General features: G+C 46.1%; 2 protein-coding genes across 4 annotated transcripts in view; one reads left to right on the top strand and one right to left on the bottom strand.

Moving 5' to 3' along the window:
• FANCB (FA complementation group B) overlaps positions 1-10,928 on the bottom strand; it is a 494,704-nt gene extending 483,776 nt beyond the window's left edge. For both annotated transcript variants that reach the window (XM_069637068.1, XM_069637067.1), the window contains exon 1: positions 10,725-10,928. The gene's annotated coding sequence lies outside the window, so the exon portion shown is untranslated. The remainder of the gene's footprint in view (positions 1-10,724) is intronic.
• A 359-nt stretch (positions 10,929-11,287) lies between these two features.
• The window catches only part of MOSPD2 (motile sperm domain containing 2), an 879,929-nt gene continuing 878,478 nt past the window's right edge, over positions 11,288-12,738 (top strand). For both annotated transcript variants that reach the window (XM_069637064.1, XM_069637066.1), the window contains exons 1-2: positions 11,288-11,441; positions 11,532-11,589. In XM_069637064.1, coding sequence (XP_069493165.1) covers positions 11,412-11,441; positions 11,532-11,589 — 88 coding nt within the window. In that variant the 5' untranslated portion in view covers positions 11,288-11,411. The remainder of the gene's footprint in view (positions 11,442-11,531; positions 11,590-12,738) is intronic.

Genomic DNA, 12,738 nt, shown 5'->3' with positions numbered 1-12,738 from the left:
CCTGATTAATCGTGGAGCGTGGACATGCTCACTGAGTTCCCAGGTCAGTAGTATAACTTGGACCGGAACATCTTAGAGTCTAGGATCCTTTTAACTTTGTATTCTGGTTCTCCTTCAACTATTTGGGGATCCAGTGGAGTATCGATCCGCATACCTGGTCTCAAAAGGTTTTAGGAGGGAGACATGAAACACTGAGTGGATCCTCACGTGGGCCAGTAATTCTAATTTCATGGCCGCAGAGTTGATTACAGCCTTGATAGTGTGGGGATATCTGGGACGGAACTCCCGTGGTCCTTTCACAGGGATGTTTTAGGATGCTAACCAAACCTTGTCTCCGACTTGGTAGTTGGGAGCTTCCCTCCGGTGGCGATCCGCAAACTGCTTCTGTTTCTCTTTGGCTCTGGCAAGATGCTCTGCTGCTTCCTTAAAAACCTGGGTGATGGTTTTGTGTAAGGTCGTTACAGCGGGCATTTCTAATGATTCCAGTGGGTCGAAAACGGATGTCCGTGGATGTCGACCATACACTATGAAGAATGGGCTTTGTCCCGTACTGGTGTGAATGGAGTTGATATATGCGTGTATGTCCTTCCAGGTATCCTTGGTTTGTTGCAGCATAAACCTTATGTATTGCTCGAGGGTCTGGTTAGTCCGTTCGGTCTGGCCGTCGCTTTCAGGATTATGGCTATTAGATAAGCGGAGGTAGATTTTGGCAATTTTACAACACCTTTTGCAGAACGCAGAGACAAACTGAGTTCCTTAGTCTGATATCAATATTGATGGGAACCCATGTAGCCAGACGATCTGTTCCAAAAACATGGTAGCCAGAATTCAAGTAGTTGGGAGAATTTTCAGTGGAATAAAGTGGGCCATTTTGGAAAACAGATCTACGACGACTAAGATGGCCTTGTATCCATTAAAGGAGGGAAGGCCTATAATCAAATCCATTGATAGCGTATGCCATGGTGCTGGGTTACTTCTAAAGGACGTAGCAGACCTGCAGGACTTTGTTTTTGGGACTTGTGTTGTGCACAGGTGCCACAGGTTGAGATGAACTGGACAATGTCCTTTCGCCAAGTTGGCCACCAGTAATTTTTCTTCATTTTAGCTTGGGTTTTGGCTATTCCCGGATGCCCTTCTACTAATGAATGGTGATAGTTTGCAATGATTTGATTCTGTAATTTCTTATCCAGGATGTACAATCATCCTTGGTAGTATGGTAGGTTGTCCACAATCTTATACTGGTCTCCCTTCCCTAGCCATTCCTGTTCTGAAAGTTAACAAAAAATACTTTACGTGGCTGATGGTCTAAATGATGTACATTACCGCACAGGGGTTGCAAGTCAATATTTAGTCTCGGCACAACTGATTTTGGACATGAAATACTGCCTGTGTACATCTGAATAATTACTAACTCACAGAACACAATCAACATTCTATCCGCATATGCAATTTTTTCTGTGCACACAATTGAGAATATGACGCAACAGATGACATTTCTTTACATTTTACAACTATCATTCAAAAGGTGAAATGGTCAAGCGTTTTGCCTACTACAAGGAGACCAGTGGTGTTCTTAAGCAATGTGGCAGGGCTTCAAGATGACCCCGTGATAAGAGGTAGTGGTTACTGAGATATCTGTGCGTAAACCCAACCAACCTCAATCGCACTCTGTTGAATTCCAAGTCAATACTGGGAATTTCCTAAGTGTTAGAGTGAGGTGGGAAGAAAGAACAATTACCAACAGCGCAAGCCCTCAGGCTGAAGAAAAAAAAAAGAAGAGATATCAGTACAGAAAAAGGGGAAAAAACATAAACCAAATATATGGAGGATAGCTCAGCGGCAGCCGTGCGCGTCTTGGAAGCAAGACGACTCGAAGCAACCTCCTGGTGTTTAAGCGCGTTATAAATACGTAACTAAGACACAAAAAAAAACGCAATTACGCAACTAAGAAAAGCAAGCTATTCCTGTAACAGCGCCTCGATGCCTGCGGGCTGTGTGAGCGCTTTATAAATGTAAAAATAAATATATATTATAGGGTCTGTGGTAGTTATGGTTAAGTTGCTCAACCCATAGGAAGAGCAGTTTTTGGGTGGCTTCACTTTGCCGCTGTTCGATAAATATAAATAAGCACCATCCACTCATCTACGGCTAGAAGGATGTAGTAGGAGAACCTAGTTGGTAACTGGATTCATTTCCCCCTGAAGCACTGATTCTGTAGTTCAGAAAACCTGCTCCAACGGTATTAGGAAAGATTTCTCTTTTGGAAACTTTCCCTTCATAGTTCCCTGGACGCCCAAACTTTTAGCTTTTGAACCGGTCCTGACCTTTTACAGGAAACCCTTTAGCTCATTTGTTATGGGTAAACTTATGAGTCCTTCAGACTATCACTACTCGGAAACTATGTTTTCCTTTCTGTCTTTGACTTTTGGTAACTATATAACATTTCACACTGCATCTTACAATGCAGTGCAATGTGGATACTTTTGTATCACCCTAGATTTTTATGTTTGGAATTTTTGGTTCCTTTCATATGTGCGTAAAGATAAACTGGTGGCAGCAAATATATTTTTACAATTTGAGTTATTTCTAGCGTGCACATTCGGGTTTAGTGCATATGGCTGCTTAACGTGGCTAGTGAGTGCCCTAAAATGGCCATGCCACAAGAGGTTCGCTTATTCTTTGACCATGTTGTTGTTTGGCCTTCTTCCTTCTTCCAGTGCAGGGAATCCCATATAAGGTCATGCACTTGCCCAGGAAAGCTGCAGCTTTCAAAGGCTAGTTATACCTTTGTGCGTGCATGGCCGAGGAAGAGGGTGGAGCTGTCTGATCGCACTCCACATCCGTGGTGCCAGTGAGTCTAGGTGTGGGGCATGAGTGAAATTAATAGCTGTCCCCGATTGGACAACTACTGGCTGTTTGAATGGTGCCGATCCTTGCCATTGGTGGACTTGGATTTGCTTCTAGCTGGATTTAGGATAGGAGGACTCCTCCTGCAGCCATTTCTTCAGATCAGTGAAGGATCCAAAAATCCATTGCAGAAGAACAGCAACAGAAGATCCAAAGAAGACTCTGGAAGAGGCCCAGCATCACTTCCTGCGTCTGGCCAGGTCAAGCCCTGTTGGACTACCTGGTCTGCGAAGGCCCTGTGCAGGGAATCAACCAGTGCTGGAAATAGCCTCAATTTAATGGTGAACCCCCTGCCCCTCCTTCTGCACATAGGGGAGGGGGTTCTGAGGTGTGGGAGGGACTGGAGCCAGAATGCAAGTGGTATGGCGCGATTGGGGGAAGAGCTAAGTGTCGAATGATGTGCGTGCCCTCAATACAGGATACTGGCTGCTTTGCACAGAAATAAAGTGCATTTTAGAGAACATAAGAATGACCACCAATTTATCAAACCTATCTGCGCTAGTAATTAAAACAAAAGTTCATTCCTTCTGAGCATGCAATGCACACTTGGTATGGTGCTCATTTCCTCTGTCAGAATAGTCACCCGGCACTAAAGTGGGTGCAATGCATGAGACATATATACAGCTTTGGATGGTTCTGTTGTTTGAGTTTGGGCTGTTGAGCAAAGGACAACTTTCAGATGCAGTCTGTGAAATTGGTGCATATTGGGGTCAGCTGCATGCATAGAAACACTGTCTGGCACTGTGTCTCAATGCGTGCAGTTGAGCTGTGATATGCACCGAGCGCTGTAAATCCCCCTCCCCTCAAGTTGAGAAAGCTCTCTAGTTTCCTTACCACTGTGTCAGAGACACGGCTAAACTCGCAGTGGTTTCCTTAATTCTGTGTGTTAGGCACAGCAATCAGGAGACTCACAGCAGTCAGATGCAGAGAGGAGACCTTCTCAACTTGGGGGTGGAGGGGCTTTGGGCCTCTTGTCTAAATGGAACAGCGCTCCAGCAACATAGTTTTTGCCGCTCTGCTTTGTTGTGGCCCAATTCCTCCCCTGGACGGGTGGGACCAACCAGTCTCAACGTGTTCTTGAGGATCCAACCGTCCTGAGCCTTTGGAAGTGTCCCTGGACCACCTGGAGGACTGACCAGCTCTCCAGTGAGCTACTTCACTAGAATTGTCGCCATTCCACGATTGCAGCTGAACTTCAGTGGTCGCCAGCTTGTGGTATAAGTTGCCTTTCTACACAATTTCAATCTCCCAAATTCAAGGGATCGTGCCTTGGGAGGACTTCTACACCCGCGACTGGAAGATGGCTGCAGTTGTCTGTGTGCAGTGGCCGTCACTGGAACCCGCCTTCCCCCTTCCTGTGAAGTTTCCCAAAGAGGTCCGTACCAGTGCATTCTGCATTTCTCCATCACCAAGGGTTGCACTCTGCTCCTGGCCCTGATCTGAAGAATCCTTGCACCTGCAGCTCCTGAGCACCTCTCACTGGAACCAACGGTGGGAAATCCAATCTCCAGTGACCCTCCCCCCCCAGTAGACCCATCCAGTCACCTGGGAAAATTGGACTCAAGGGGGGTAAGTAAACACAAATCATTTGTCTCCCCCTGTCCTCCATAGGAAAATATTGAAAACAAATCTCTTTGTATCCTTGCATTCCACTGCTTTTTGATCGTCACACCTTAGCAGTAAAACCTGAAAGATACCATGTTTGACTTAGCCAGTAAACTTTGTTGCATCTCTTCTTTTCAACAATCACCAATCAAGTAACTTGCCTGCATCAGATACAGCGGAGAAGAATTGTGTCTTTTGGGTACAATGGCCCACTCTTCTTCAGGATTGGACTGCTGAAGCTAGGGAAAATAGCTTGTGACTTGATTCCATCTTACTGCATCACTTCACTTACCTCCATTGTTGATTTAAGTCATTATATGCATTTAAGAACCTATGGTGACTGTATATATGTTTATTATTGAATGTTGTACTCTATTTATCACCTGCTTGATTCATGTTTTAGTGTGTGTTAAGGCCTAGAATAAATATAGTATTTTTGGCAGGAGGAGCAACAAAAATACAAAGGGAGCTTTCCAGATGGCACAAGAATGCAACTACGATCGTAAAGCAGGTGAGTGAGGAAGTCAGAAGGGTTCTGTGGAACAATCCACCCAGGGTAGCAAGTCCAAACCAAGAAGTAAATGCTACAAACCACTATCCAATGGTGGTTCCAGATGCAGGCAGAAGTCAAAGCGTGTCAGCTGTAAAATTAACAAAGCACAATCCAAAGGCTGGTCAAGCAGTAGGCAGGGTCGACACACGGGCAGGCAAGAAGTGTTCATAATAGGGAAGGGAAAGGAAAAGGGAAACCGGTAGTTAGGGGGCAGTTAGAAGTCAATAATACTTTGTTGCGGTTTTGGTGGTTGAACAGCATCGAAACAGGCTTCAAGCTGTTGTGCCAGCCACGTTCAGGTGCAGCGAGTCATGTTGATCCAAGCAGCAAGCTGGCATCGATCTGTTGCAAATACAGGAGCTCAGATCGGTTTGAAGGTGGCTTTCAAGCAATGCAGATTGGAGTGCTCACAAGGATTGTTTCTGGGTCAAGCGGGTCCGAGACATGATATAACCTCTGGGTAGGGTCAGCAAGTGACACTCCTGTGGTTCCACTTGAGGGGTGGCGATTGTTCAAATCAATGATCCTCGAGCTGGGTCGAGTAATAACATTTAACTGCTGGTTTGAGTTAGTGAGCGACACAAGCAGTTAGAGTCAGGGTCCGCTGATGAGCAGTTGATTTGAGCAGTTGACCAGCTCTGCGAGGTATGAAGCGGCATCTGGCAAGATGTAAGCACGCTGGTTCAAAGAGTTCGGCTGAGATTCAAAGGCCACACCGGTGGGTCTTGTCATTCGAAATGCAGTGAACCTGGTTAGAAATCAGTTTCATGTGATTAAAACAGAAACCCTGGCTGTGTTGGCTCTCAGGGTGCTGTGAATCCCAATCCAGGGATTCAAGAAGCATATTGGTCCTTGTTCTCAGGCTTGCAAACATGGGGGAGGCTAGCACACAACTGTAGGGGTCCTTCACTTCAACATAGTGAGGTTCATGGCGACAGTTGTGGCTGTCAGAGAGGCAGATCTTGTTCAACAGCATATGACCCCCACTGGTTTCTGGGGATGGTTAGGGTACAGAGCTATCCTCTGCCTTGGATACAGTATTCACCTCACTGGCAGAGGATTTAGGAAAGATCAACTCTCCCAACAGAGATACAAAGACATTATGTCAAAACAGTGTGTCCAAAAGTGAATCAAAGGAGGAGTGGGAGACACCTTCTTTTAAAGGAAAATGCCCACAAGTGGAAGTCTGCTTCAGGGGTACAATCCCTATTCTTATACCAAGTGGACTTTGCCTTCTGACATCACACCCAAAGTGGAGGGGACAGGAAGGAAAGAGAGAGAGAGGCAGAGAGAACAGGATGATAGAACCTTCTTCCAGGTGTAAAGAGATCCCTCTGTCTACACAAACATTGCCCTCTTCCCTTTTCCGCACGATCAAAGGCCCTTTTGGTGTGCAGCACCCTGGTGCGAGGCCAAGCCTTTTGTGAATGGGTGTGCCTTTTTACAATTTTTCCCAGGACATCTTCTGATGGAGTAGCTGGCTCTCTGGGGAGGATGTTACCAGCCCTCACAAAGGAGCACAGCGAGGCAATCCCCAAGGCTACAGTCTAGCAAGCAGCAGCAATGACAGCCTGTCTGGAGAATACACAAAACCCTTCCACAGCTGAGTTGGGCTCACAGAAGTGACACATGTGCACTATCAAATTGATGTGGCTTGGATAACTGAGATCTGCTAGCCAAAACACCTTAAACTCAGGTATGGCTTTTATTTGAAGTTAACTGGAAGAAGTTGGCTTTTGTGTACGTTGCTCTGAAAGGCGACGCCTTACGATCCCTTGAATTAATGTTTTTTTTGGTTAGTAATAAGAGGCCATACCCTTATGGCCATTGGAGTAAAACAATGGATGTCGCAGGTCACTGTATCCGGACGGTAATAAAGCCTAACCGTCACCATAAACAGTGCAACATGAAAAGAATCCAGGACTCAGCACCATCAAGATGTGTGTATGTTTAATTACGATGAACAATCACTGTAGCTGTAGCTTTTGCAGACGCGTGTGACATTTTGCTTTCTGGAATCAGACTCTTTTTGGGGATTATACCCCATTATTACTACAGTAACAAGAGTCCTATGGATTGGTTTCTTGCAACCACGGCCCTGGTTTGAAAAAGGCTCAGGAGAGCCGAAACACGTGTTATCGTACATGGGCTTTTACCAAATGTGTGATCGTTCATCGTTATTAAACATACACACATCTTGATGGCGCTGAGTCCTGGATTCTTTTCATGTTATATTTAAAGTTGTACGTGCCATCAGGACAACATACAAAGCAATGTAGTTTTTGGAACAGGGACATATATCTTAATCACAGCCCCTGCACTGAAGAGATGTGGCTGTCACTGCAGCTGTCAAATGGGCACCTCGACCTCTGAACCTGTTCTGTGCCACTGTCGATTAGGTGCTGCATTTCAGGCTCTGGATGCAGCAGGGAACAAGTGTACATTATGCTTTTGGCATAGAATTATGAAAAGGGAATTTTATTTGCAGATCACCTTTTCAGAAATGGAATTACCTGCATATTTGTACTATTTAATTAATTAAAAATCCTGGGCTTCTACACAGTGGCACACCCAGACACTTGAGGTCGCTGGGGTATATACCTGCCTAACCTCTGGAATTTTTCCACAGACTCCAGAATTTTAGGCATTTCTCCGGGTCTCGGAAAAAGACCCTGCAATCTCAGGAATTTTGTTGGTCTTTCGGGGTCCTGTCATATTCTCCACCTGATGTCGGGTGGAGAAGTGGGCGGGGCCCAGAAACGGCACAAAATGTTCGTGCCCACTTTGCCTCAATGCGACCACCGTAATAATGCTGCTTACAATCCATGTCATTGGATTGAAAGCAGCATTATTTCGGCTGTGGCACCGCCTTCATTTTGCTTACTAGCATTGAATGAATGAATGATTTTCAGTGCTATAGTAAGCAAAATGAAGGTGGAGAAAATATTTCCAATGACAGCTACAACAACCGAGTATATCTTTTTGACAGGTGAGCCGTGCGTGTGGGTGGTGCCATGTGCAAATGGGCGGAGTCTCGTGTGGATGTGGGCGGTGCATACATCTCAGGAATTATGATTTTCAAATGTAGGCAGGCATGTTGGGGTGGCACACAAAAACAAACACATAACCAGCAGGCGGGCCGGTGGGGGGGGGCTGCACCGTTTTTATATGGGTGATTGTGGCCCCCCTATGGCAACCAAGCCCTTTGTGGCGCTTCTGCTTATACATTATTGCAATTTTACAAAATAAAGTAGTTTAAAGATGGTGGAACATGTACTATCTGTGACGTTGTCAGTGCACATGACACATGCGCGAGCCTCGTTTTGGGTTGCGCATGCGCGTTTTGAATAAAGAACGTCCATGTGCCATTTGCCGCCGGGACCTTGGAAAGCATGGTCGCATGTGTCTCGTCTCAGTGCTTGTATGCATGTACGTGTTAGGCACCGGCCCGCCCACCACATTGGCGATGAAGGTGGGATACAACGAAGTGAGTTGCTTGACACGCACCGACGTGTCAACCACAAGCTTTTTCTTTGTTGTGCATCCTGAATCCGACGCAAGCAATGGCGATATCGTTAGCCTCAGGCCGAAAGGCAGTAGCGGCCCGCGAGGGTGCTCAAAATTCCAAAGCGTCCATAGAGCTTTGTTCCAAGGGGACTGCAGGACTGTCGAAGCACAGAAGGCAGCCTGGCAGTGGACCATCGTCGTAGCACCGAGTCAACTCTGCGCACGGGACCAGCTGCATCAGCGATCTGTCAGAGTCACATTTGCGGCCTCTAATCTTGCAGTGAGGTGCCTGGGCGACTGGCGAAGATGACGGACAACGATGGAGAAGCGTCGGCAACGCAAACGGTAGTGCCCAGACAACAGGGTTCATTGCTACCCATGCAGGAATTTGACACTTCAGGTCCACCCTCAAAATCAGGCCCAAAATGGTTGCTGTGGATAAAAAAAACTAGGCATGTATTTTGCAGCGACCGGAGAGACCAATGACGACGCCAAGAGGGTGACATTGCTCTATTCGGCAGGGATGGACGTTCTCCGCATATATGAGTCTCTAAACCTACAAGTGGCGACGTATGATGCCGTTAAAACGGCTCTCAAGAACTATTTCATTCCCCTATCCGACGTGGACTTCGAGAGATTTTTATTCTGTGGTGAGAAACAGCGGGAGGAGGAATCGCTTGATCAGTTCTGCGCACGCCTGCGGCAGATGGCTACGACTGTAGGTGGGACAATGAAGAGGGTATGGTCCGCAATCAAGTGATTCAGGGGTGCAGTTCGGGCAAACTATGCAGACAGGTACTGCGGGAGCTGGGACTGTCTCTTGTCCAAATATTAGACAGCGGCAGGGTGTATGAATTGGCTAAGACGAGAGGAGCTAAAATGGACGCTGCTGTGCGCCCCGGAAGGTCTGAAGAGGCATTTGCAGTGGGAAGGCAAGCTTCATCGAAGGCTCGATGGAGCCAGAAACGCCAGGATGCAGCTCTAGCACACGGATCAGCAACCATTTGCCAATAATGCGGATATGATCTGCCCCACTCTGATGACTGTCCCGCCAAATCAAGAACATTCGGCAGGTGCAATGATCCGGGCCATTATGCCAGGATGTGTCGTGCCCCCGCACCGGTTGCCACGCAAAGAGGACCAGCAAGGCCTAATGGCGGCGGGCTCAGGAGACAACGCAGTGTTGCGACACTGGAGCAAGAAGTCCAGAGACTAGATATCGCAGAGGAAGAGGAAGAGGAAGAAGAGGTTTTTTTCATTTCGAACCTTGCGACAGGAGCACGGAAAAAGAGACAACCCAAGTGTGTGGTTGACATTCGTGGTGTGGGACCATCACCCGCAACCAATCTTTTTTTAAGAAGGTGGACGTTCCCAGTGAGGAGACAGGGCCCGACGAGGGATCCCCATTGGAAGCGGGGACGGAGACCCCCGGAACGGATGCCACACCGGAAGTGCTGCCGCGGGTGGAGTGCCCGGGAGCGATCCCTCAGAACAGTCCCCGATATCCGGTGCGACATAATCGCCGGCCGCCGGCTCGGCTTAAAGACTATGTCCTGGACTCAGGAGACTGAGCCGGCGCCCTAGTCAGGTCAGCGACCCCCTACGGGGACATTTATCGTTGTTCCATGTTGGACTGTTGTGTTTTGATGCAAGTTTGTTTTAATTAAAGAAAAAAGGGATGTGACATTGTCAGTGTACACGACGCATGCGCGAGCTTCGTTTTTGGGTTGTACATGCGCGTTTTGAATAAAGAACGTTGCCGCCGGGACCTTGGAAAGCATGGTCGCATGTGTCATGTCTCAGTGCTTGTATGCATGTGCATGTTAGTACAGGGCGGCCCGAGGCACCGGCCCGCCCACCACATTATCTACATGTCTTTTTTGCCAGCTCTGGTAAGTTTGCCAACTTGTAAATGTTTGAAACTCCAGTAAGAGAAGGGGGAGTTGGCACCCAGGAGACGCGCATCTGGCAATATAGGTATGTTCGTTTTTGGTTGTACATGCACAGAAATGTGTCAAAAACAAGTACAAAAATGTAAAACGCAATGTAAACGTGAAAACTACAAAATGACAAAGCTCTGTATTAAAAGAAGCAAAATATGTTCAGTAAGGCTAACGCTTGAATAAATAGGAATGTTCATATCTTTGCTTACACGTCACCGATTTGAAGCCGGCCAGTGAAAGGGAGGGAATAAAGGGATCCACGGGATGAAGCCTCCGTCGTAGCGGTAGAAATCAGCGTGAGGCTTGTGCTGACACTGCCCCTGTGGAAATTCTCCTTGCACCTGATTCACAGGACACTCACAGTCCAATTGAAAACGTGCGTTCTGCCTGACCTTGACATGGCACATCCCACACATACAAACCTAGATGCCAAACAACAGCATGACTTCTGAATATACCGCTGAACAAAGAAGGTTGATCACAGAGTTAATCACTACAGTAAAACTCTGTGGGTGTAATCCATGTTCAATGTGGAAAAACATGAACACAATTGAGCGCCATCTTGGAATGGAGTGAAGTGACATTTCGTGCCTCTCCCTTTATGAGATTACAACAATTTTGAAACACAATTGAGCAGCATTAAGAAATCACAGATCAGTTACATAGCGTGTCATTTTCACTCTTTATTCTACTTCACTCAATTTCGTCAAGTTGAAAGGAAGCCTTTTTGAAGTCCTTCTTCTGTTATTCTGCTGAATGCGTGTGCATGTTTATCTCCTTTCGGTGACAGGGTGTTGAAGAAAATATTTGTTTTACACGTCCCTTTTTTATGTCTACCCTTGAGTGTTGCTCTCACCCTCTGTCCCGTGCCCAGCAGTCACCAGTGGGTACGGATCATGGCAGCAGGGAACAACAGCACGGTAGAGGTGAGTATCATTGCTTGTCTGTTGTACATGGTTGTATAGCGCTGCGTTGTCGCGATGAGCCTCACGCTCTCCCTTGTTTGTCTATAACAGGACAAGGTGCGGATGTTAGAGGAGACAAGGAGGCGATTTAAGGAGCTGTACTTGGCAGGTCTGTATAGACAACCCAAATAATCCTATACGTGTGGTGGGCGATTGGGGCGAGAGAGAGGCAATGTTATGAACAGCAGGAACATAACTTAAAAGGAGGAAGGCTTGTGGAGGCGTGTCCCCTCCTATATGAACAGTCTCGTCCTCGTTAGTTGCACAGGTTACATACAGGTGCACACAGTGGCTCAGTTTTCTTGGCACTGCCACTGGTGTGATTGGTCACATGACAAGCACAATACTGCACATACCGAGCTCAAATAATGCCTGTTTGCTTTTCGTCAGTTTTGTTAAATTGCGGGGCTCGTTTTTATTTTTTTTAGAAAGAATATGAGCACGTTAGTCACACCGTCGGGTGCGTAATACAGGTGTATTTTTTGGCAATAGTTTTAACTTGTTCACAAGAAGAGAGTTAACAATCTAATAGTTTCAGAAATAGTTTTATAGACACTATTCAAACGATGGCAGAAATATGCGTTTTTAACGTTTCATGGAATTACAATCAAATTAAGACTTCCGTATCAGGCAAACTTTACATACCTTCAAATAAAAAAAAGTTGATATAACTAAAATGCTAGAATGGATTTCACAAGAATGCATCAATTTTATTTTTGTAAATCCCTTTGTTGGACGGGGTACTTTGTTCTGTATTATATCAATCAAATCATGTCACGAAGTGAAATTCTAACTTCTCATTGGCGGTTCAAAGCTGTCTATAGAAGTTTTTATTTTAGACAAATCCTCATTATTACCGCCGAAATATAAACCACTGTGACCATGAACGGAGTTTTGTATTCAGAGCAAATATAGTTTTCTGTCGTAACCTATATAATAATAAAGGATCAGACCTAAACTATGCTTTCTCAATTGGCCAATGATTGTGGCGTTTTGGTGCAAAGTTCTTCGGATGATTTTGAGGGCAGTGGATAACTATTCGAGATTCGTTATTCGTTTTGAGATTATGGGGTATCACACTTCGGAGGGCTGATTATGTCTCTTCAACATCTACATGCATGCAAATGTCAAGAAATTGGATACAAACTGACCCTCCTCAGTCGGTATGATTTCAAAAGTTGTTATTGAAAAACAACTATGCTATCCAAAAAACCATGAATGCACTTTTACTATATGGGGGTGACGAGACTTTTCTAAC

The sequence above is a fragment of the Ambystoma mexicanum genome, chromosome 7p (assembly GCF_040938575.1).
Source record: "Ambystoma mexicanum isolate Mex_15411 chromosome 7p, UKY_AmexF1_1, whole genome shotgun sequence".
Taxonomy (NCBI): domain Eukaryota; kingdom Metazoa; phylum Chordata; class Amphibia; order Caudata; family Ambystomatidae; genus Ambystoma; species Ambystoma mexicanum.
This window is presented reverse-complemented; position numbering and strand designations above follow the sequence as displayed.